At 38.3% G+C, this 25,528-nt stretch overlaps 1 protein-coding gene across 1 annotated transcript; it reads left to right on the top strand.

Moving 5' to 3' along the window:
* Positions 1 to 22,747: 22,747 nt before the first annotated feature.
* Positions 22,748 to 23,434, top strand: LOC126071006 (olfactory receptor 7G3-like). The gene has a single exon (XM_049875317.1). The coding sequence runs from the start codon at positions 22,748 to 22,750 to the stop codon at positions 23,432 to 23,434; it is 687 nt and encodes a 228-aa protein (XP_049731274.1).
* Positions 23,435 to 25,528: the final 2,094 nt, after the last annotated feature.

The raw sequence follows: 25,528 nt of genomic DNA, 5'->3' as shown, positions 1-25,528 counted from the left end.
AAGTAGACTGCCGGGTCCCTCTTCCTAGTCTGTCTTAGTCTGGAAGCTCAGCTGAAACCTGTCCTCCATGGGTGACCCTGCTGGTATCTGAATACCAGTGGCATAACTTCCAGCATCACAGCGACACACAAGCCCCCACAGTATGACAAACTGACAGACAGGTGGTACGAGTCAAAATGAGAAGAAACAGCTGCAAATATCCATTAATAATCGGAACCTGGAATGTAAGAAGTATGAATCTAGAAAAATTGGAAATTGTCAAAAGTGAAATGGAACACATAAACATCAATATCCTAGGCATTAGTGAGCTGAAATGGACTGGTATTGGCCATTTTGAATTGGACAATCATATAGTCTACTATGCTGGGAATGACAACTCGAAGAGGAATGGTGTTGCATTCATTATCGAAAAGAACGTTTCAAGATCTATCCTGAAGTATAACGCTGTTCGTGATACGATAATATCCATACACCTACAAGGAAGACCAGTTAATATGACTATTATTCAAATTTACGCACCAACCACTAAGGTCAAAGATGAAGAAATAGAAGATTTTTATCAGCTGCTGCAGTCTGAAATTAATCAAACATGCAATCAAGATGCATTGATAATTACTGGCGATTGGAACACAAAAGCTGGAAACAAAGAAGGACCAGTAGTTTGGAAAATATGCCCTTGGTGATAGAAACAATGCTGTAGATAGAATGATGGAATTTTGCAAGATCAATGACTTCTTCATTGCAAATACCTTCTTTTACCAACATAAACGGCGACTATGCACATGGACCTCACCAGATGGAACACAGAAACCAAATCGACTACATCTGTGGAAAGAGACGATGGAAAAGCTCAATATCATCAGTCAGAACAAGGCCAGGGGCCAACTGTGGAACAGACCGTCAATTACTCATATGCAAGTTCAAGCTGAAGCTGAAGAAAATCAGAGCAAGTCCACAAAAGCCAAAATATGACCTTGAGTATATCCCGCCTGAATTTAGAGACCATCTCAAGAATAAATTTGACATATTGAACACTAGTGACCAAAGACCAGACGAGTTGTGGAATGACATCAAGGACATCATCCATGAAGAAAGCAAGAGGTCACTGAAAAGACAGGAAAGAAAGAAAAGACCAAGGTGGATGTCAGCGGAGACTCTGAAACTTGATCTTGAGTGTCGAGCAGCTAAAGCAAAAGGAAGAATTGATGAAGTAAAAGCACTGAACAGAAGATTTCAAAGGGCCTCTCGAGAAGACAAAGTAAAGTATTGTAATGACATGTGCAAAGAGCTGGAGATGGAAAACCAAAAGGGAAGAACACGCTCGGCATTTCTCAAGCTGAAAGAACTGAAGAAAAAATTCAAGTCTCGATTTGCAATAGTGAAGGATTCCATGGGAAAAATATTACATGATGCAGGAAGCATCAAAAGAATATGGAAAGAATACACAGAGTCATTATACCAAAAAGAATTAGTCGATATTTAGGCATTTCAAGAGGCAGCATATGATCAGGAACCGAAGGTACTGAAGGAAGAAGTCCAAGCTGCTCTGAAGGCATTGACGAAAAACAAGGCTCCAGGAATTGATGGAATATCAGTTGAGATGTTTCAACAAACAGATGCAGGTCTGGAGATGCTCATTTGTCTATGCCAAGAAATATGGAAGACAGCTTCCTGGCCAACTGACTGGAAGAGATCCGTATTTATGCCTATTCCCAAGAAAGGTGATCCAACCGATTGTGGAAACTACAAAAGAATATCATTAATATCACAAGTAAGCTTAAGATCCTTCAAAAATGGCTGGAGCAGCATATTGACAGGGAACTGCCAGAAATTCAGACCAATTTCAGAACAGGACATGGAACCAGGGATATCACTGCTGATGTCAGATAGATCCTGGCTGAAAGCAGAGAATACCAGAAAGATGTTTACCTGTGTTTTATTGACTATGCAAAGGCATTCTACTGTGTGGATCATAACAAACTATGGGAAACACTGTGAAGAATGGGAATTCGAGAACACTGAATTGTGCTCATGAGGAACCTTTACATAGATCAAGAGGCAGTTGTTCGGACAGAACAAGCGGATACTGATTGGTTTAAAGTCAGGAAAGGTGTGTGTCAGGATTGTATTCTTTCACCATATCTATTTAATCTGTATGCTGAACAAATAATCGGAGAAGCTGGACTATATGAAGAAGAACGGGGCATCAGGATTGGAGGAAGACTCATTAACAACCTGTGTTATGCAGATGACACAACCTTGCTTGCTGAAAGTGAAGAGAACTTGAAGCACTTACTGATGAAGATGAAAGACCACAGCCTTCAGTATGGATTGCACCTCAACATAAAGAAAACAAAAATCCTCACAACTGGACCAATGAGCAACATCATGATAAACGGAGAAAAGATTGAAGTTGTCAAGGATTTCATTTTACTTGGATCCACAATCAACAGCCATGGAAGCAGCAGTCAAGAAATCAAAAGACGCATTGCACTGGGCAAATCTGCTGCAAAGGACCTCTTCAAAGTGTTGAAGAGCAAAGATGTCACCCTGAAGACTAAGGTGTGCCTGACCCAAGCCATGGTATTTTCAGTCACATCATATGCATGTGAAAGCTGGACAATGAATAAGGGAGACCAAAGAGGAGTTGACGCCTTTGAATTACGGTGTTGGTGAAAAATATCGGCTATACCATGGACCGCCAGAAGAACGAACAAATCTGTGTTGGAAGAAGTGCGGCCAGAACACTCCTTAGAGGCAAGGATGGCGAGACTGCATCTCATACACTTTGGACATGTTGTCAGGAGGGCTCGGTCCCTGGAGAAGGACACCATGCTTGGCAGAGTACAGGGTCGGTGGAAAAGACGAAGACCCTCAATGAGGTGGGCTGACACAGCGGCTGCAACAATGAATCCAAGCAACGCAACAATTGTAAGGATGGCTCAGGACCGGGCGGTGTTCCGTTCTGTTGTTCCCAGGGTCGCTGTGAGTCAGAACTGACCCGACGGCACCGAACAACAACGACATTAGCACATTTTACTCATCTTAGTAATTAGATCAGATGAGTAATTGTTGAGCAGGCAGGGAAGGGTTGGGAGTCTGTTTTGGAACCACATTTGCTTGGATCTTTATTAAAAAAACAAAAATATTCATCAGAATGTATATGAGATGTCACTTTTCTCTTTAGTCACTTATTTTGCTGTTTTTCTTTCTCATCTCTGGTGAGTCCACACAGAGGCTGAGTAAAATTAACTGAATCATTGAAGTTTTAGGGGATTGGTTGTACTCTTAGGGATCTCATACAAAAGTTTGTAATGTATTTTTATGAGGAAAATAATTTTTCTGTGGACATGAACTTTATTTTGAGGAAGATGTATACAGTGTAAAATAGAATGGGACAAAGGGGAAGTTGGCAGACTTAGGGAGATCATTTTTCCGCAAGCACAAAGAAGCAGAGCCATCAGTCAGAACCGTCTCTGGGTGCTGGGGTGACAACAAAACAGATCTCATAGGAGAATTAATGACGTGGCTGGAGAGACTTCTGATCACCATTGATAGTGGTAGTGGGATTGTGTTCAGCACTAAATCAGGAGGTCAGCTCCTCCCCAGACACACAGGTGTGCTGTAGTACAAAGTTGTCTCCCTTTGCGTTCATAAAACACTTGCAGAGATAAGTCACCTGAGGCCTTGTTCATACTGCTGTTTTCCATACCTCACCCAAGACCTACTGACTTTGATATCTGGAGAGTCATCTGAAGGATGAACATTCTAAATAATTACTCCTTTGAGATTTTGATGCATGCCGAAGTTTCAGAAGTACGGCTTTAATATTAGACGATAAGAGAATGGATTTAGAATCTAGAATATGAAAGAATCTGGAAAGTGGAATCTTCTCAATTTTACTTATTAAAATATCATGTGCAAAGTACCATATGAAATGTATCAATAGTTCTTAAAGAATAGTAATATAATGAAAACTCACATACCCATGACCTGGGTTACAAAATAATGACATCACCATATAATTCAATGAATACTCTCTCAGTCTTTTGCTCTGCACCCTCCCGTTGGCAAACACTACCTTGAAATCTATATTTATCATTTTTTCTGAAGTTCTTCTGTTTTGTTGAATCTTATTGTTATGGATTTAATTATGCCTCCTAAAAAGGTAGGTTGAAGTCTTAACTCCTATAAATGTGACTTTGGAAATAAAATATTTGAAGATGTTACCTGTTAACATAACGTCATGCTGAATTAGGGAGTGTCCTAAACCAATGTGAGTGGTGTCATTATAAAAGAGAAGATATTGAGACAGACAGTCAAAGAAGGAGGATGCCATGGGGAGACAAAGGAAGAGATGGATTTACGCTGCAGCTACAAGCTAAAGAATTAAAAAAAAAAAAAAGGGATACCAGAAATTGAGAGAGACAAGAAAGGATCTTCCCTCAGAGGTTCAGAAAGTACATAGTCCTGTTGACAACCTGAATTTGGATTTTAACCTCCAGAATTTTGACAGAATTTTTTTTCTCATTTTAAGGCACTCACTTTGTGGTGGTTTGATATTGCAGCCCTGTATAATTAATATTGTTGTTCTGAGTGATTCCAAATCGTAGTGACCCTATGTGACAGAGTACAGCTGCCCCATAGGGTTTTATAAGCTGTAATCTTTATGGAAGCAAATCACCAGGTCTTTCTCTCACGGGGCTTTTGGGCAGTTTCGAACCATCACCCTTTTGGCTAGCAGCCAAGGGTTTAATCATTGAGCCACCAGGGCTCCTTTGCTACACCTGTGAAATTGCCAGCATTTGATTGTACTTGCTCTACAAAACTGGTAATATGATTCAAGATAGTCCTTTTATCACTCCTGGGTGTATTCCTACACAATTTATAAATTTGACTATTTTTAAACTTATTAATAGTGAAATTTTCATGAATGAATTCTGCGTGCTGATTCCGCTTTTGAAATTCAATCATGTTACTTTGTGTAATCATAATTCATTTATTCTCAATGCTGTATATTTTTACGTTATGTGTGGTGACATTACAAAATATGTATCCCTGCTGATGTTGATGGAAATTTTGGTAGCTAATTTTCTATTATGAATAAATCTGTTTAAATATACCCATGTATGTTTCTTGGTGGAAATGAGAATGAATTTCATACTGGGGTGGAATTTGGGGGTGTAGGGAAGCCCCTACTCTGCTTTGAGAACTTCCAAAGGGTTTTCTTCAGTGGATGAACCAATTTAAACATCCGTAAGAAGTTCCTGATGATCCATGTCATTGCTGATACATTTTCACTTATTCTATTTCGTGGGTGTGGAAATTATTTCATCTAGATTATTTCATGACATTTCTTTTATTATTGATGAAGCCAAGCACCTTCTCACATATTTATGAGCCATTTATTTTTCCTCTTGTGGGAATTTCCTCTCTTGTGTTTCTATTGAGCTGTTTATCCTTTTCTTACTAATTCATACCAATTCTTTATACAACCAGGATGTAATCCTTTGTCAGTTATATGCACAGCTATTTCTTCTTTAGATGCATGACTCTTTTTTGCATATATTTTATAGTGTTCTCAGATGAACACAGGTGCTTAGTTTTAATACAATTTTATTTCTCACAACTTTCCGTAATGGATTGTGCTCAACAGATCTTGTTTTTGAAACCACTAATTACCTCAAACTAAAGAATTTATAGTTTTTCTTTTACATTTGAAGTCTGGACCCACCTGTAATTTATTTTTGCCTTTGATATGATGCAGGAATTCAAGTTCATTTTTATGTTGCTGAATCCTTTATTAAATAATCCATCCATTCACTGTAATGGCACTGCTGCAATAAATAAAGTGTCCCTTTATATCCTGATCTTTGTATGGACTGTCTCTTGATCAATAAGTCCTTTTATCTATTCATGTACTCCAATTGCGGGTCTTAGTTATTTTAACATAACATTCAGCTAAGAATACATTTGTCGTTATAACAATTTCCAACATCATCCAGTTAGATGGTGTCAGTTTTCTTGATATTGTTATTAGGTTAGGGATGCCTTCAAATGAACCTAAAGAAAGAAGACTAGAATTCATTTACAGAAGGGAGGGTTGTCCATGTGTGCAAAGGCCCGAAAAGGGTGTGAGCAGGAAGAATTGGGGGGAGAGGATGGCATATTCCTGGTGTGGGTATGGGAATTATCCAATGTAAAATGCTTCCTTCTTTGAGCCTTGTTCCTCAAGGATATGCAATGCTCTAAGATCAGAATGGAGCCCTGGTTGCACAGTGGGTAAGAGCTATGTCTGCTAACCAAAAGGTCCGCAGTTTGAATCCACCAGTCACTCCTTGGGAACCCTATAGGGCCATTCTACTTTGTCCTATAGAGTTGCTATGAGTCGGAATGGACTAGGTGGCAATGGGTTTGCTTTGGTTTTGGAAGATCAGAATGATAGCAAAAAACATTTACCAATGAGGACCCATGGCTTTGGAATGCTCAAGGGCCATAAAGACTGCAAAGAGTACACCTTTGACAACACATTCAACAGCCCTTTCTAGGTCCATGGACTGTACACCTGAGCCCAGGGACCATTCCTTCTGCACATATCTCATCCTTGTAAAACCCCATAATGAAGTTTTTTTTTTTTTTAATTTTACCACGGTAAAATATATATAATAAAACATTTGCCATTTAAACCATTTTTAAGGATGTCGTTGTTGTTGTTAGGTGCTGTCACATTTGTTCCAACTCATACTGACACTTTCCACAACAGAATGAAACACTGCCCAGTGCTGAGCCATCCTCACAATTGTTGCTATGTTTGAGCCCATTATTTCAGCAACTCTGTCAATCCATCTGGTTGAGGGTCTTCCTCTTTTTTGGTGACCCTCTACTTTACCAAGCATGATGTCCTTCTCCAGGTACTGATCCCTCCTTATAACATGTCCAAAGTATGTGAGACGTAATCTCGCCATATCTACTTCTAAGGAGCATTCTGGTTGTGCTTCTTCCAAGACAGATTTGTTCCCAGTCCATGGTATATTCAGTATTCATCACCAACACCACAATTCAAAGGTGTCTATTTTTCTTTGGCTTTCCTTATTCATTGTCCAGCTTTCCCATGCATATGAGGCAACTGAAAACACCATACCTTGGGTCAGGCTTACCGTGGTCTTCAAGATGACATCTTTGCTTTTTGACACTTCCAAGAGGTCTTTTGCAGCAGATTTGCCTAATGTTATGCACCTTTGATTTCTTGACTGCTGTTTCCACGGGCGTTGATTGTGAATCTAAGTAAAATGAAATCCTTGACAACTTCAATCTTTTCTCTGTTTATCACGATGTTGCTTATCAGTCCAGTTGTGAGGACTTTTGTTTTCTGTATGTTGAGATGTGATCCACACTGAAGGCTGTGGTCTTTGATCTTCATCAGTAAGTGCTTCAAGTCCTCTTCACTTTCAGCAACCAAGGTTGTGCCATCTTCATAATGCACTTTGTTAATGGGTCTTCCTCCAATTCTGATGCCCCATTTTCTTCTTATAGTCCAGCTTCTTGGGTTATTTGCTCAGCATACAGATTGAATAAGTATGGTGAAAGGATACAATCCTGGCACACACCTCTCCTGACTTTAAATCACACAGTATCCCCTTGTTCAGTTACAATAAGTGCATGTGTCTAGTTGTACAACTATCACCAGTATCCATTTCTTAGTGGTTTTCATCACCACAAATAGAAACCACTTATTGTTTACGCATTCGTTTGTTGATTGGCGCTTGGGTTGTTTACACATTTTGGCTGTTGTGAAAAATACTGCAATCAATGCTGTTGTAAAGCAACATGAGTCTCTGCCTGCAGGACTTTTGGATATATATGTGGGAGTAGAATTGGTAATTCTAGGTTTAACTTTTTGAAGAAACACTAAAGTGTTTTCCAAAATGCTGCACCATTTTACATTGCCACCAGCAATTAATGAGCATTCCAATTTCTCCACATTCTCATCAATACTTGTTAATTTCCAAATTTCTGATGATACCCATCCTGGTAGATGTGAAGGGGTATCTGATTGTAGTTTTGATTTATATCTCCCTTCAGACTCTTGATGTTCAGCATCTTTCTATGTGCTTGCTGGCCATTTGTATATCTTCTTTGGAGAAATGTCTATTCAAGTTTTAGCTCATTTTCAAATTTGGTTTTTTGTCTTTTTCTCATTGAGTTGTAGGAATTTTTTCAGTTTTCTGGACATGAATCCCTTATCAGATACATGATTCCCAAATATTTTCTCCTGTTTTGTACGTTGTCCCTTCCTTTCCTTGATAAGGTGCTTTGAATTACAAAAGCTTTAAATTTATTTTTACTTTTAATACCACTTTTATTAAAACACAAAGCCCACCCTTTTCAAATGTACAATTCAGTGATTTTTACAGTGATTCACAAAGTTTTTCATCGGTCATCATTATGTAATTCCAGACATTCTCATCACCCCCAAAAATGAAACCCCATACCCGTTAGCAGTACCTGCACATTGGTCTGGTCACTCATCCCCTAGAAACCACTAATCCTATTTCTCTCTATGGCTTTCACAATTCTGGGTATTCCATATAAATGAAATCATAAAATATATGGCTTTATTTGGCCTGGTTTCTTTCATTTAGTGTAACGTTTTCAAGGTTCATCCACGTTGGAGAAAGTATCATAACTTCATTCCTTTTTTGGCTGAATAATATTCCATTTTAAAGCTATACCACATTTTGGTTATTAATTCATGGGCCGATAGACATTTGAGTCTTTTTTTTATATATATTCCTACGGTGACTAATGCTGATATAAACATTTGAGTACAAGTTCTTGTGTAGGCATAGATTTTCAATTACATTGAGTAGGTACCTGGGTGGGGGAATTCCTGAGCTATAAAGTAACACTGTATTTTATACTTTGAGGAATTGCCAAACTGTTTTACAAAGTGGCTGAATGACTTTACACTCCCACCATCTGTCTATGACGGTTCCAATTTCTCTGTATCTTTCCAACACTTGTTATTTATCTGTATATACAGAGAAGGATTCTATAGTAAATGATGCAGGAAGCATCAAAAGAAGATGGAAGGTATACACAGAGTCACTGTACCAAAAAAAGAATTGGTCTATGTTCAACCATTTTAAGAGGTAGCATATGATTGAGAACCAATGGTCTGAAGGAAGAGGTCCAAGCTGTACCAAGAGTACTGGCAAAAAGCCAGGCTCCAAGAATTGACAGAATACAAACTGAGATGTGTCAACAAATGGATGCAGCACTGGAAGTGCTCACTCATCTATGCAGATAAATTTGAAAGACAGCTATCTGGCCAACCTACTGGAAGAGATTCATATTTTGGATTGTGCAAATTATCAAACAATATCATTAATATACTCAAGTAAAATTTTGCTGAAGATGACTCAAAAGTGTTTGCAGCAGTACATCAACAGGGAACTGCCAGAAATTCAAACCAGATTCAGAAGAGGACGTTGAACAAGGAATATCATTGCTGAGGTCAGATGGATCATGGTTGAAAGCAGAGTCTACTGGAAAGATGTTTACCTGTGTTTTATTGACTATGCAAAAGCATTCTGCTGTGTGGATCAGAACAAATTATGGATAACCTTGTGAAAAATGGAATTCCAGAATACTTCATTAAGCTTATCAGGAACTTGTACTGATATCAAGAGCCAGTCTTTCAAACAGAACAAGGGGATACTGTGTGACTTAAAGTCAGGAAAGGTGTGTGTTAGGGTGGTATCTTTCACCGTACTTATTCAATCTGTATGCTGAGGAAATAATCCAAGAAGCTGGACTATATAAAGAAGATGACATCAGAATTGGAGAAAGACTCATTAACAGCCTGTGCTATGCAGATAACACAACCTTCCTTGCTGAAAGTGAAGAGGACTTGAAGTACATACTGATGAAGATCAATGACTACAGCCTTCACTATGAACTACACCTCAACATAACGAAAATAAAAATCCTCACAAATGGACCAATAAGGAACATCATGAGAAATGGAGAAAAGATTGAAGTTGTCAAGGATTTCATTTTACTTGGATTTAGATAAACACCCACAGAAGCAGCACTCAAGATATCAAACGATGCATTGCATTGATCAAATCTGCTGCAAAAGGCTTTTTTTAATTTTATTTTGCTTTAAGTGAAAGTTTACAAATCAGTCAGTCTCTCATACAAAAATATATACACATCTTGCTATATACTCCTAATTGTTCTCTCCCTAATAAGACAGCACACTCCTTCCCTCCACTCTCTCTTTTTTGTCCATTAGGACACCTTCTGACTTCTGCTCTCTCATCTCCCCTCCAGACAGGAGATGCCAACATAGTCTCATGTGTCAACCTGATCCGAGAAGTTCATTCTTCACCAGAATCATTTTCTATCCCGTAGTCCAGTCCAACCTTGTCTGAAGACTTGGCTTTGGTAATGAATCCTGTCTTGGGTTAACAGAAGGTATCAAGACCATGACCTCCGGAGTCATTCTAGTCTCAGTCAGACCATTAAGTCCAGTCTTTTTATGAGAATTTGGGGTCTGCATCCCACTGCTCTCCTGCTCCCTCAGGGGTTCTCTGTTGTATTTGCTGTCAGGGCAATCATCGGTTGTAGCTGGGCACCATCTAGTTCTCCTGGTCTCAGGCTGATGTAGTCTCTGGTTTATGTGGTCCTTTCTGTCCCTTGGGCTCATAATTATCTTACTGCTTAGTGTTCTTCACTCTCCTTTGCTCCAGGTGGGCTGAGGCCCATTGATGCATCTTAGATGGCCACTTGCTAGCATTTAAGACCCCAGAATCCACTCTACAAAGTGGAATGCAGAATGTTTCCTTAATAGATGTTATTATGCTGATTGACTTAGATGTCCCCTGAAACCATGGCCCCCAAACCCCGCCCCGACTATACTCGGCTTTGAGGCACTGAGTTTATTCAGGAAACTTCTTTGCATTTGGTTTAGCCCAGGTGTGCTGACCTCAACTGTATTGTACGTTGTCTTTCCCTTCACCTAAAATAATTAGTGGAAACCCCTCTCCCTCCTTCCCTCCCTCCACCCTCTCATAACCATCAAAGAATATTTTCTTCTCTGTTTAAACTATTTCTCAAGATATTATAATGGTGGTCTTATACAAATTTGTCCTTTTGCAACTGACTAATTTCACTCAGCATAAGGCGTTCCAGATTCCTCCATGTTATGAAATGTTTGACGGATTTATCATTGTTCTTTATTGATGCATAGTACTCCATTGTGTGAATATACCATAATTTATTTATCCACTCATCAGTTCATGGGCACACTGGTTGTTTCCATCTTTCTACTATTGCAAACAGTGCTGCAATGAACATGGGTATGCATATATCTGTTCCTGTAAAGGCTCTTTTTTCTCTAGAATATATTCCAAGGAGTGGGATTGCTGGATCCTATGGTACTTCTATTTATACTTTTTTAAGAAAGTGCCAAATTAATTTCCAAAGTGGCTGTATCATTTTACATTCCCACCAGCAGTGTATAAGTGTTCCGATCTCTCCACAGCCTCTCCAACATTTATTATTTTGTGTTTTTTGGATTAATGCCAGCCTTGTTGGAGTGAGATGGAATCTCATTGTAGTTTTGATTGGCATTTCTCTAATGGCTAAGGATCGTGAGCATTTCCTCATGTATCTGTTAGCCATTGAATGTCTTCTTTAGTGAAGTGTCTGTTCATATCTTTTGCCCATATTTTAATTGGGTTATTTGTCTTTTTGTAGGTGAGTTTTTCCAGTATCATGTAGATTTGAAAGATCACTTGCTGATCAGAAATGTCATAGCTAAAAACTTTTTCCCAATCTGTGGGTAATCTTTTTACTCATTTGGTGAAGTCTTTGGATGAGCATAGGTGTTTGATTTTTAGGAGCTTCCAGTTATCTAGTTTCTCTTCTGCGTTGTTAGTAATGTTTTGTATACTATTTGTGCCATGTATTACAGCTCCTAACATTGTCCCTATTTTTTCTGCCATGGTCTTTATCATTTTAGATTTTACATTTAAGTCTTTGATGCATTTTGAGCTCATTTTTGTGTATGGTATGAGGTATGGGTCTTGTGTCATTTTTTTGCAGATGGATATCCAGTTACACCAGCACCATTTCTTAAAGAGACTGTCTTTTCCCCGATTTAACTGACTCTTTGTCAAATATGAGCTGCTCATGTGTGGACGGATTTAAGCCTAGATTCTCAGTTCTGTTCCATTGGTCTATGTATCTGTTTTTATACTAGTACCAAGCTGTTTTCACTATTGTGGCAGTATAATAGGTTCTAAAAACAGACAGAGTGAGGTCTCCTCCATTCTTCTTCTTTTTCACCAATGCTTTATTTCTCCGGGGCCTCTTTCCCTTCCATATGAAGTTGGTGATTTGTTTCTCCACCTCATTAAAAAATGTCGTTGGTATTTGGGTTGGAATTGCATTGTACGTACAGTTTGCATTTGTAGACTAGATATTTTTACAATGTTAAATGTTCTTATCCATATGCATGTGAAAGCTGGACAATGAATAAGGAAGACCGAGGAACTGAGGCCTTTGAATTGTGGTGTTGGCAAGGAATACTGAATATACCATGGACTGCCAAAAGAACAAACAAATCTGTCTTGGAAGAAGTACAGCCAGAATGCTTGTTAGAAGCAAGGATGGTGGGACCGCGTCTTACATACTTTGGACATGTTGTCAGGAGGAATTAGTTTCTGGAGAATGATATCATGCTTGGCAGAGTACAGGGTCAGTGGAAAAGAGGAAGACCCTCAACGAGGTGGATTCACACAGTGGCTGCAACACTGAGCTCAAGCATAACAATGATTGTAAGGATGGCTCAGGACCGGGCAGTGTTTTGTTCTGTTGTGCATTGGGTCGCTATGAGTCGGAACCAACTCGATGGCACCTAACAACAACAACATATCAGGAGAAATAAACTACAAGTGATTGGAGTAGCAGAACAGAGGAAGATAACACAGAATACAGACAGAATTGTTGAAGGTTTGTTGGCAGAGAGCTTCTCTGATATCATGAAAGATGAGACAATACCTATACAAAAACCTCACTGAACCCCACAATAGGTAGATTCTAAAAGAAAGTCATAAACACATATTATAATCAAATTTGCCAAAACCAAAGATAAAGAGAAAATTTTAAAAGTGGCTAGGAAAAAGCAAAAAGTAACCTACAAAGGAAATTCCATAAGACTAGACTCTGACTACGTGGCAGAAACCATGCAGGCAAGAAGGCAATGAGATGACATAGATAAAGCCTTGAAGGAAAAAAAAAATTGCTACCAAAGACTTACATACCCAGCAAAACTGTGTCTCAAATATGATGGTGAAATTAGGGCATTTCCAGATAAAGAAAAGTTTAGGAAATTTGCAAAAGCCAAACCAAATTACAAGAAATACTGAAGGGAGTCCTCCAATTAGAAAATCAATAACATCAGATAACAACTCAGTATTAGAACATAGGAAACAACAACCAGTTATCAACTCAGACAGGGAAGTCATAAAAATAAATCAAAGCAAAACACTAAAAATAGGGAAACAGAGATGTCAGTATGTAAAAGATGACAACATTCAAACAAAAAAGAGGGACTAAACAATGTAGTCATAGATCTTTCATACAGAGAGAAAGTCAAGGTGACATAAAGAAATAAAAGATTGGTTTAAACTTAGAAAAATAGGGGTAAACATTAAGGTAAACACCAAGAAGACTAACAATCCTACACATCAAAATAAAAGAAATGAAAAAGAACAAGAAAAACATAAAGACTCAGCAAATATAAAATGAACAAAAATGAAAATGAAAAGAAAATACATAAAGAAAAATGACTGAACACAGAAAATTAAGTGGAACAAATAAACTGTCAGCAACACCACCCAAACACACACACACACACACACACACAAATCATCAAAATGACAGCACGGAACTCATACCTATCAAAGCTTACGCTGACTATAAATGGACTAAATACACCAATAAAGAGACAGAGAGTGGCAGAATGGATAAAAAAACACAACCCATCTATATGCTGCCTACAAGACACACCTTAGACTTAAAGACACAAACAACCTAAAACTCAAAGGATGGGAAAAAATATAACAAGCAAACAACAATAAAAAAAAGAGGAGGAGTGGCAATATTAATCTCTGACAAAGTACACTTTAAGGCAAAATCCACCACAAAGGATAAGGAAGAACACTGTATAGTAATTAAAGGGTCAGTATACCAGGAGGACATAACCATAATAAATATGTATGCACCCAATGAAAGGGCTCCAAAATACATAAACTCTAACAGCATTGAAAATAGAAATAGACAGCTCCACAGTAATAGTGGGAGACTTCAACATACCTTTTTCAGTAAAGGACAGAACATCCAGAAAGACCCTCAAAAAAGACACAGAACATCCAAATACCACAATCAACCAACTTGATCCCATGGACATATACAGAACACTCCATCCAACAGCAGCCAAGTATACTTTCTTTTCAAACACACATGGAACATTCTCCAGAACAGACTACATATTTGGACACAAAGCAAGCCTTAAGAGAATTCAAAACATTGAAATAATACAAAGCATCTTTTCTGACCATAAAGTCAAAAATGTGGAAATCAATAAAAGGAAAAAAAAAATCAAACATATTAAAACTGAACAACACCTTGCTCAGAAACTACTGGGTTATAGAAGAAATTAAGGATGAAATAAAGAAATTCACAGAATTAAATGAGAATGAAAACACATCGTACCCGAACTTTGGGACACAGCAAAAGGAATGTTCAGAGGTCAATTTATAACAGTAAATGCACATCCACAAAGAAGAAAGGGCCAAAATCAAAACGTTAACCCTTTAACAAGTAGAAAGGGAGCAGCAAAAGAAGCCCCAGGGTACCAGAAGAATGCAAATAATAAAAATTAGAGCAGAATTAAATGAAATAGAGAATAGAAAAACAATTGAAAGAGTTAACATGACAAAAGTTAGTTCGTTGAAAAGATTAAAAAAATTGATAAACCATTAGCCAAAGTGAAAAGAGAAAAACAGGAAAGGAAGGAAATAACCCGAATAAGAACATAAAAAATGCAACATAGCCAACTGAAATTAAAAGAATTAGAATACTATGAAAAATTGTACTCCAATAAATACAAAAACCTACAGGAAATGGACAAATTTCTAGAAACATACTACCTACCTGAATTAACACAAAATAATGTGAAAATCTGAACATACTCATAACAAAAGAAGAGATTGAAATGGTTATTGAAAAAACCTCCCAACCAAAAAAAGCCCTGGCCCTGATTGTTTCACTGGAGAATTCTATTGAACTTTCAAAGAAGAGTTAGCACCATTCCTATTAAAGACATTTTGGAGCATAGAAAAGGATGGAATACTCCCAAACTCATTCTATGTAGCCAGCATATCCCTGATACCAAAACCAGGTAAAGACGCCACAAAGAAAATTACAGATCAATATCCCTCATTTACATAGATGTAAAAATCCTCAACAAAATTCTAGCCAATAGAATTCAACAACATATCAAAAAACTAATTCACCATGACCAAGTAGGATTCATACCATGTATGTAGGGTTGTTTCAACATTGGAAAAACAATCAGGTAATCCATCACATAAATAAGACAAAAGACAAGAACCATACGATCTTATTATTTGATGCAGAAAAGGCATTTGAAAAACCCAACATCAATTCATGATAAAAACTCTCAACAAAATAGGAATAGAAGCAAAATTCCTCATAATAAAGGGCATTTATACAAAGCCAACGGCCAACATCATCCTAAGTGGAGAGAGTCTGAAAGCTCTTTCCTCTTGAGAATGGGAATCAGACAAGGATGCTCTTTATCACCACATTTATTCAACGTTATGTTGGAAGTCCTAGCCAGAGCAATAAGGCAAGGAAAAGAAATAAAGGCATCCAAAATGGTAAGGAAGAAGTAAAAGTATCTTTATTTGTGGATGATGTGCTCTTATATACAGAAAACCCAAAGAATCCACAAGAAAACTACTAGAACTAATAGATTTCAGTAAAGTATCAGGACAAAAGACAAACATAGAAAAATCAGTTGGATTCCTCTACACCAGTAAAGACAACTTCAAAGAAGAAATCAACAAATCAATACCGTATACAATAGCCCACAAGTACATAAAATATTTAGGAATAAATCTAACCAGAGGCATCAAATGCCAGCACAACAAAAACTACAAGACACTACTGCAAGAAACCAAACGAGACTTATATCAGTGAAAAAATATACCTTGCTTGTGGATAGGAAGGCTTAACATTGTGAAAATGTCAATTTTACCCAAAGTGATCTACAGATACCATGCAATCTCAATTCAAATTCCAAAAACATTTTTTAATGCAATGGAGAAACAAATCACCAACTTCATATGGAAGGGAAAGAGGCCCTGGAGAAGTAAGGCATTGCTGAAAAAGAAGAACAAAGTGGAATGCCTCACTCTATCTGATTTTAGGACCTAACATACTGACACAATAGTGAAAACAGCCTGGTACTGGTATAACAACACATGCATAGACCAATGGAACAGAATTGAGAATCCATACTTAAATCCATCCGCACATGAGCAGCTGGTATCTGACAAAGGCCCAGAGTAAGTTAAATGGGGAAAAGACAGTCTCTTTAACAAATGGTGTTGGCGTAACTTCATATCCATCTGCAAAAAAAAATGAAACAAGACCCATACCTCACACGATGCACCAACCTAAGTCAAAATGGATCAAAGACCTAAATATAAAGTTTAAAACGATAAAAATCATGGAAGAAAAGATAGGGTCAACACTAAAAGCCCTAATACATGGCCTAAACAGTATACAAAACATTACTAACAATGTACAGACTAGATAACTGGGAGCTCCTAAAAATCAAATACTTCTGCTCATCCAAAGACTTCACCAAAAGAGTAAAAAGACAACCCACACACTGGCAATCTGATCAGCATCTAATCTCTAAAATTTACAAGATACTGCAAAACCTCAGCAACAAAAAGACAAATAACCCAATTAAAAAATGGGCAAAGGATTGATAAAGAAAAATGTTGAATCCATGAAACATTTCATAACATGGAGGAATCTGGAAGGCATTATGCTGAGTGAAATCAGTCAATTGCGAAAGGACAAATATTATATAAGACCACTATTATAAGAAATGGAGAAAGAGTTTAAGCAAAGAAAAAAATACCCTTTGATGTTTACGAGAGGGGGGAGGGTGGGAAGGAGAGAGAGGGGCATTCACTAATTAGATAGTAGGTAAGTTTCATTTTAGGTGAAGGGAAAGATGATACACAATAAAGGAGAGGTCAACACAAATGGACTAAACCAAAAACAAAGAAGTTTCCTTAAAAAACTGAACACTTCAATGGCCAGCATAGCAGGGGAGGGAGTTTGAGGACCAGGGTTTCAGGGGACATCTAAGTCAATTGACATAATAAAATCTATTAAGAAAACATTCTGCATCCCACTTTGGAGAGTGGTGTCTGCAGTCCTAAACACTAACAAGCGGTCATCTAAGATGCATGAATGGGTCTCAACCCACCTGGAACACGGAAGAATGAAAAACACCAAAGGCACAAAATAATTATGAGCCTAAGAGACAAAAAGGACCACATAAACCAAAGACTACATCAGCCCGACACCTGAACAGCTAGATGTTACCTAGCCACAACCAATGACTGCCCTAACAGGGAACTCAACAGAGGAATCCTGAGGAAGCAGGAGAGCAGTGGGATGCAGACCCCAAATTTTTGTAAAAAGACCAGACTTAATGGTCAGACTGGGACTGGTGGAACTCCGGAGGCTAGGGACCCCAGGTCTTCTGTTACCCCAGGGCAGGAACCATTCCCAAAGCCAACTCTTCAGACAGGGATTGGACTGGAATAGGGGATAGAAAATGAGAATGGTGAAGAACAAGCTTCTTGGATCAAGTAGACACATGAGACTATGTTGGCATCTCCTGTCTGGAGGGGAGATGAGAGGGCAGAGGTGGCCAGAAGTTACCTGACTGTTCACGAGGAGAGAGAGGGGAGGGAAGCACTGTGCTATCTCATCAGAGGGAGAGCAATTAGGAGTGTATAGCAAGGTGTAGGAAACCCTGGTACCATAGTGGTTAAGAGCTACAGCTGCTAACCAAAAGATTGGCAGTTCAAATCCACCAGGGGCTCCTTGGAAACCTTATGGGGCAGTTCTACTCTGTCCTATGGGGTTGCTATGAGTCAGAATCGACTCAATGGCAACGGGTTTGGTTTTTGGTTTTAGCAAGGTGTGTGTAAATTTTTGTATGAGAGACTGACCTGATTTGTAAACTTTCACTTAAAGCACAATAAAAATTAATTAAAAAAAAAAATGGGCAAAGGATATGAACAGGCACTTCACCAAGGAAGACATTCAAGTGGCTAACAGATACATGAAGAAATGCTCACGATCATTAGCCATTAGAGAAATACAAATGAAAACTGCAATGAGAAACCATCTCACTCTAGCGAGGCTAGCATTAGTCCAAAAAACACAACATAATGAATATTGGAGAGGTTATAGAGAGATTGGAACACTTATGCACTGCTGGTGGGAATGTAAAATGGTACAACTACTTTGGAAATCAATTTGGTACTTCCTTAAAAAGATACAAATAGAAGTACCGTACGATCCAGCAATCCCATTCCTTGGAATGTATTCTGGAGAAATAAAAGTCCTCACACAAATAGATATATGCACACCCATGTTCATTGCAGCACTGTTCACAATATCAAAAAGATGAAAACAACTAAGGTGCCCAAAAACAGATGAATGGATAAACAAATTATGGTATATTCATACAATGGGATACTATGCAAAGATAAAGAACAATAATAAATCTGTGAAATATCTCATGGATGAATCTGGAAGGCATTATGCTGAGTGAAGTTAGTCAGTCACATAAAGACAAATATTGCAGAAGACCACTATTATAAGAACTCGAATAAAGGTTTAAACACAAAAGAAAACATTCTTTGATGGTTATGAGGGTGGGGAGGGAGGGAGAGGGATATTCACAAACTAGATCAAAAAAAAAAAAAAACTAGATAGTGCACAAGAATTATTTTCAGTGAAGGGAAGGACAATACACAATACAGGGGAAGTCAGCACAACTGGACTAAACCCAAAGCTGAGAAGTTTTTTGAATACAGCCAAACACTTTGAAGGACAGAATAATAGGGACAGGGGTCTGGGGACCATGGTTTCAGGGGACATCTAGGTCAATTGGCATAACAAAGTGTACTAAGAAAACATTCTGCATACTACTTTGGTGAGTGGCCTCTGGGGTTTTAAAAGCTAGTGGGCAGCCATCTAAAATGCATCAATTGTTCCCAGCCTACCTGGAGCAAAGGAGAATGAAGAACATCAAAGACACAGAGAAATATGAGCCCAAGAGACAGAAAGGGCCACATAAACCAGAAACTCCATCAGCCTGAGACCAGAAGAACTAGATGGTGCCTGGCTACCTCCAATGACTGGTCTGACAAGGAACACAACAGAGAGTCCCTGAAGGAGCAGGAGAAAAATGGAATGCAGAGCTAAAATTCTAGTAAACAAACAAACAAACAAAACCAGACTTAATAGTCTGATTGAGACTGGAGAGACCCCAGAAGACATGGCCCCCAACTCTCTGTTAACCCAGAACTGAAACGATTCCAAAGCCAACTCTGCAGATAAAGATTAGATTTGACTATAAGACATAAAATAGTACTCGTGAAGAGAGTGCTTCTTAGCTCAAGTAGATATATGATACTAAATGGGCAGCTCCTGTCGAGAGAAGGAGATGACAAGACAAAAAGGGACAAGAGCTGGTTGAATGGATACGGGAAATCCAGGGTGGAAAGGAGGAGTGTGCTGTCACATTACAGGGAGAGCAGCTAGCGTCACATGACAATGTGTGTACAAATATTTGTATGAGAAACTAACTTGAACTGTAAACTTTTACTTGAAGCACAATAAAAAAAAGGGAGGGGGACTATGACTGGCAGATTCTATTTGAATGGAAGCTTTCAGTAGAAGTTTACATTCTTCTTTTTGAAGCCACTATGACTTCTTATTTTTTTTTATTATGTCATATGTTTGAAGTAAATGAGTTTAAGATGGCGAAGAGTGACATAACACCATCTTATCTCAAATTGTTTTTCATATAATATATTGAGAACACAGTAGATTAGCAACCAGAATTCATATGGAAACAACATGTGGTAACATAAATTGACAAACACATGAAAATATTGAATTCCTTAAAGCCTTTTAAGTGAATATTCACATGGAACACCATCTTCGTCTATTAAATAATGGTTGTCATCTAGCTAAATCTACTGGGAGTATAGATAAACCTGCATACTATTGCCTAGCCAGTGATATTGTGATATCTCACAACTCCATTAAAAATCAAGAGCCAAAATATCAACCCACATTCCACAAATGTGAAGAAAAATGTGTATCAAAATTATAGGGACACAACAAGAAAAAAGCCGATTATGAAACCCTAAAAAGGGAGTAACTACTCTGTCTACAGTGATCACGGTCAGAAGTTATCACAGAGAATAGCTAAAAATATGCTCCATGAAAATATATAGAATAAAGATTAAGGATCAGGGGATATTCAATGCCAGTTAGGAAGTAACAAGGCTACATTTTTGCATTTTACTATAATGCAAATTGAATCAGACTTTCTAACATCATTGGTAAGATAGAGATGCTTTCGGGTGTACTCAAAAAAGACTGCAATGCAATTAGAGAAGTATGGTATATCCATGTCTGCAAGGTATGTGACTTGGAGGTGAGAGAAACAGAGAAAAAGAGAGGTAAATGGCTTGCAGCTGGTCTCCTAGGGGCTGGGAATCAGCTGTCCTGAATTCTACCTTCTATTTTTTGGTCTTTAAAGATTTGCAATGTCCTGGGATCAGAATGACAATAGAAGTATTTGGTTAATGAGGAACTTTGGATATTGAGCCCCCAGGGACACAGAGGTTACAAATAGTCTACCTGTAACCACCTCACTCACTTCGATAGCCAAATAATATGCATGCAGACATTACCACTTTTGTATTCCTCTCCCATCAAGAAGCAGTACTCCACCAACAGATGATCCTCTTGCCGGGGAGCCTGGTGCCTCACTTGGTCCCTCTGCCTTTCCTAAGGAAAGCTCTTCCATCTACATCATCCAACATCCAGGACAGATGTCAAGCATCATTCCTTAGTGATGCCAGCCAGGTAACCTAAATCCCTTAGTTAATGCTTGGAAATGAGGACAGGTGTTTTAATACAGGTTCATCCAGGGGAATGATGCATGTGAAGATAGTATGAGCATGAAATGATTGGAATCAAGTCACCCTTGAACTTCTGCCTGTCTCCCATTTCCCTGACATGTTTCCTTTTATCTTTGAACCGATAGTAAGGAGTTGTCATTCTGCTAGTGTCCTCTCTCTCCACAATGGCAAGGATCGTTTTCTTCCTGAATAGAAGCCTGCCCCTTCTCAAGCAGGATGACTGTTTTAAAATTCTGACATTTATAACATTCTTGTGGTGGTGAAGAGGGTTTATCAACATCACCTTATCTTCCCATTCCTGCTTTTTAACACACATTTGTATTACAGGTTTTCCCTGCTATCCGAAAGTAAAGTATTCCTATGAATCCTTTCATAAGCCGAAATGGCGCAAAGTGAAGAAGCAATTACCATTAATTTATACGGAAAAAATTTTGGAAGGTTCCAAGACTCAAAACATAACCCACTAAGTCATACCAAATAACACGTATAACCTGAAATAATGCTAACATATAGTGTTGATATGCACAGTTCAAAGCTATTGCAGTTTAATGCCAAGTGTACTTTTCAAAGAAGGAGCTTTGGGACAGACTCTCGTCACTAGGAGCTGTGCAATGCCTCCTTAAAGGCTCACTGCAAAACACTGAACGCTAGTTTCGATTTTCACGTTTTTCTGCAAAAGTGAAATCCAACTTAAATGTCTTTCGGCTAGTGAAGAAAACCATTACTGATGTATTTTGTAAAAGCAAAGTGCAAAAAAGTGAACTTTTCAAAAGCAGGGGATGCCTGCATTTCTGTTGCCCCGTTCTAATTTCTGAGGAAAGCACTGGAATCCGAGACAGTCTCACCAGGCGGCCTCCAGAGTCTATTTTTCTCAACAAAATTACCAAGTATGTAAAATGACAAAAAGAGCACAAGGAATGTAATTAAAAAAAAAAAAAAGACCACCCTCTTACCCTTTCCAAAATAAATAAATGTTGATGCTCTGCTCTATTAGCTTCTGCATTTTTAAAAAATAACCAAATAAAATGCATGCAGACAGTACCACCTTTGTGTTATCCCCTCCCATTCCGCTCATTCTCATCCCAAGATGCTGCTTCCTGACCTTTGAATGCAATTACCTCATCTTTTCCTTCAGATTCATCAGCAATATGGGACCTAGAAACCAAACAGGTGTTTCAGAGTTTGTTCTCCTGGCACTGACAGAGGATCCGGAACTGCGGTCCCTCCTCTTTATCCTGTTTCTGTCCATATATCTGCTCACAGTCCTGGGAAACCTGCTCATCATCCTGGCTGTCAGCTCTGACTCTCACCTCCACACCCCCATGTACTTTTTTCTTTCCAATCTCTCCTTTGCTGACATCTGTTTCAGCACCACCACGATCCCAAAGATGCTGGTGAACCTCCAAGGACAGAATCAGAGCATCACTTACCCAGGATGCCTCACCCAGGTCTGCTTTGTGCTGGTTTTTGCTAGTTTGGAAAGTTTTCTCCTTTCAGAAATGGCCTATGACCGCTATGTGGCCATTTGTCACCCACTGAGATACACAGCTATCATAAATCCCCGCCTCTGTGGCCTGCTGAGTCTAGTCTCCTTGCTCATTAGCATTTCGGATGCCCTGTTCCTCAGTCTGATGTTGTTGCGACTGTCCTTCTGCACAGATCTGGAAATTCCTTACTTCTTCTGTGAATTTGTTCAGGTCATCAAAGTTGCCTGTTTTGAAGCCCTCATCAATAACATCATCTTATATTTTGCAGCTAGCATACTGGGTGTTCTTCCTTTCTCTGGAATCATTTTCTCTTATACTCAAATTGTCTCCTCCATTTTGAGAATACCTTCAGCAGGTGGAAAGTATAAAGCTTTTTCTACCTGTGGGTCTCACCTTTCAGTTGTTTCCTTATTCTACGTGTCAGCTTTTGGTGCAACATTTACACACTCTTCTAGAAAGACTGCAGTAGCTTCAATGCTGTACACTGTAGTTACTCCCATGATGAACCCCTTCATCTACAGCCTGAGAAACAGGGACATAAAGGGAGCCTTGGGGAACATTATGAGGTGCACACCTGCTTTTCAGTGATTGTATTGTCTGCTTTGGGTTGGATTTCTAGATTGACTCAAAGTGATAGAGTTACAGATGGCTACAACACACTCAGCTATCATATCTGGACATCGTGCTTGGAGACACAAAACTGACTGTCCGAGGACATGTTGTTAATAGATCTCTCCATAGAATCATACAGAAGACATCTCCTCCCATTTTATCACTGAGAATAACATCACATATCCCTTTCTAATGAAAGTTTTGTTTGGGGAAAAGAATTGCTATGAGAGCTTTAGACTGACAATGTAAAGAATATTTTCTGTTGGGAAGTTAATTCCTATAACCACTAAAAGCACTTAATCCAATGCCTGGCACAGGATACTCAATCAAATTTAGGTAGGATCATTGTGTTCCGTATGTTGCTGTAATTTATACGGCGTATTTTTCCTTGTTCTCATGTATTTTACACTTTCTTCAGCAGTTTTATTGGTTTACCATTATTCTAATATCTATTTCCACGTTTTATTCATCTTAGTAATTACATCAAATGAATGAATAATTGTTGAGTAGGCAGGGTAGAGTTTGGCAGTCTTTTTTGGAACCACATTTGGTTTGATCCTTAAAAAACCAAAAACAAAAAATACTGATGAGAGTGTACATGAGATTTTTCTTTTCTCATTAGTCACCTTATGTTGCAGTTTTTCTTTCTCAACTCTGGTGAGTCCACACAGAGGCTGGTTAAAATTAACTTAATCATTAAAGTCTTAGTGGGTTGTCTGCACTCTTAGGGATCTCATGCAAAACTTTGTAATGTTTTCTTATGAAGAAAACAATTTTTCTACAGACATGGACTTTATTTCAAGGAAGAAATGTAGAGTGTAAAATGAAATGGGACCAAAGGCTAGTTGGCAAACTTAAGAAGATTAGTTTCCGCACAATCACAAAGAAGCAGGGCCATCAGTCAGAATCATCTCTGTGGTGTCAGGGTGACAACAGGACAGATCTTGTAGAAGAATTAATGCAGTGTCTGGAGATCCTTCAGTTCTGGTCATCATTAATGGTGGCTGTGGGATTGTGTTCAGCACTAAACCAGGAGGTCAGCTCCTCACCAGGCGTATTGTAGTGCAAAGCTGTCTACATGTACGTTCCTAAAGCACGTGCAGAGATGAGTCACCTGAGACCTTGTTTGTAGTGCTGTTTTCCATACCTCACCCAAGACCTACTGACTTTGATATCTGGGGAGACATCTGAAGGATGAACATTCTAAATAATTACTTCTTTGAGATTTTGATGCATGCTGAAGTTTGAGAAGAATGACTTTAATATTAGAAGATGAAAGAATGGATTTAGAATCTAGAATATGAAAGAATCTGGAAAGTGAAATCTTTTCAATTTTACTTATTAAAATATCACGTGCAAAGTACTGTATGAAATGTGTCAGTCGTTCTTAAAGAATAGTAATACAATGAGAACTCATATACCTATGTCCCAGGTTATAAATAAAGTAATGGCATCACCATATAATCCAATGAATACTCTCCCTGTACCCTTCCAGTGGCAAAAACTATCCTGAATTCTATATTTATCTTTTTCTCTTAAGTTCTGTTTTGTTGAATCTTATTGTTATGGATTTAATTAAAAAAAAAAGCCTCCTAAAAAGATAGGTTGAAGTCCTAACTCCTTTAAGTGTGACTTCATTTGGAAATAATACCTTTGAAGATGTTATTTGTTAAGATTAGGTCACACTGGAGTATGTTTGAACAGAACAAGGGGATACTGAGTGATATAAAGTCAGGAAAGTTGTGTGTCAGGGTTGTATCTTTCACCATACTTATTCAATCTGTATGCTGAGCAAATAATCCAAGAAGCTGGACTATAGGAAGAAAAAGATGACCTCAGCACTGGAGGAAGACTCATTAACAGCCTGTGCTATGCAGATGACACAACCTTGCTTGCTGAAACTGAAGAGGACCTGAAGTTTTTATATGCATACATATATATGTACATACATACATGTATGTATGTACATATGTATGTATGTATTGTGTACTATCCTAGTGGGAATGAAGTGGTATCTGTTTGTTGTTTTTAATTTTTTTTTATTGTGGTAAAATATATATAACAGAAGTA

The sequence above is a fragment of the Elephas maximus genome, chromosome 3, assembly GCF_024166365.1.
Source record: "Elephas maximus indicus isolate mEleMax1 chromosome 3, mEleMax1 primary haplotype, whole genome shotgun sequence".
Taxonomy (NCBI): Eukaryota; Metazoa; Chordata; class Mammalia; order Proboscidea; family Elephantidae; genus Elephas; species Elephas maximus.
Note: the sequence above shows the minus strand (reverse complement) of the source record. Positions and strands in the feature narration are given on the sequence as shown.

Bases quoted from the DNA above. Each gene is read 5' to 3' on its own strand.
- LOC126071006 (XM_049875317.1), top strand. From the start codon at position 22,748: ATGCTGGTGAACCTCCAAGGACAGAATCAGAGCATCACTTACCCAGGA.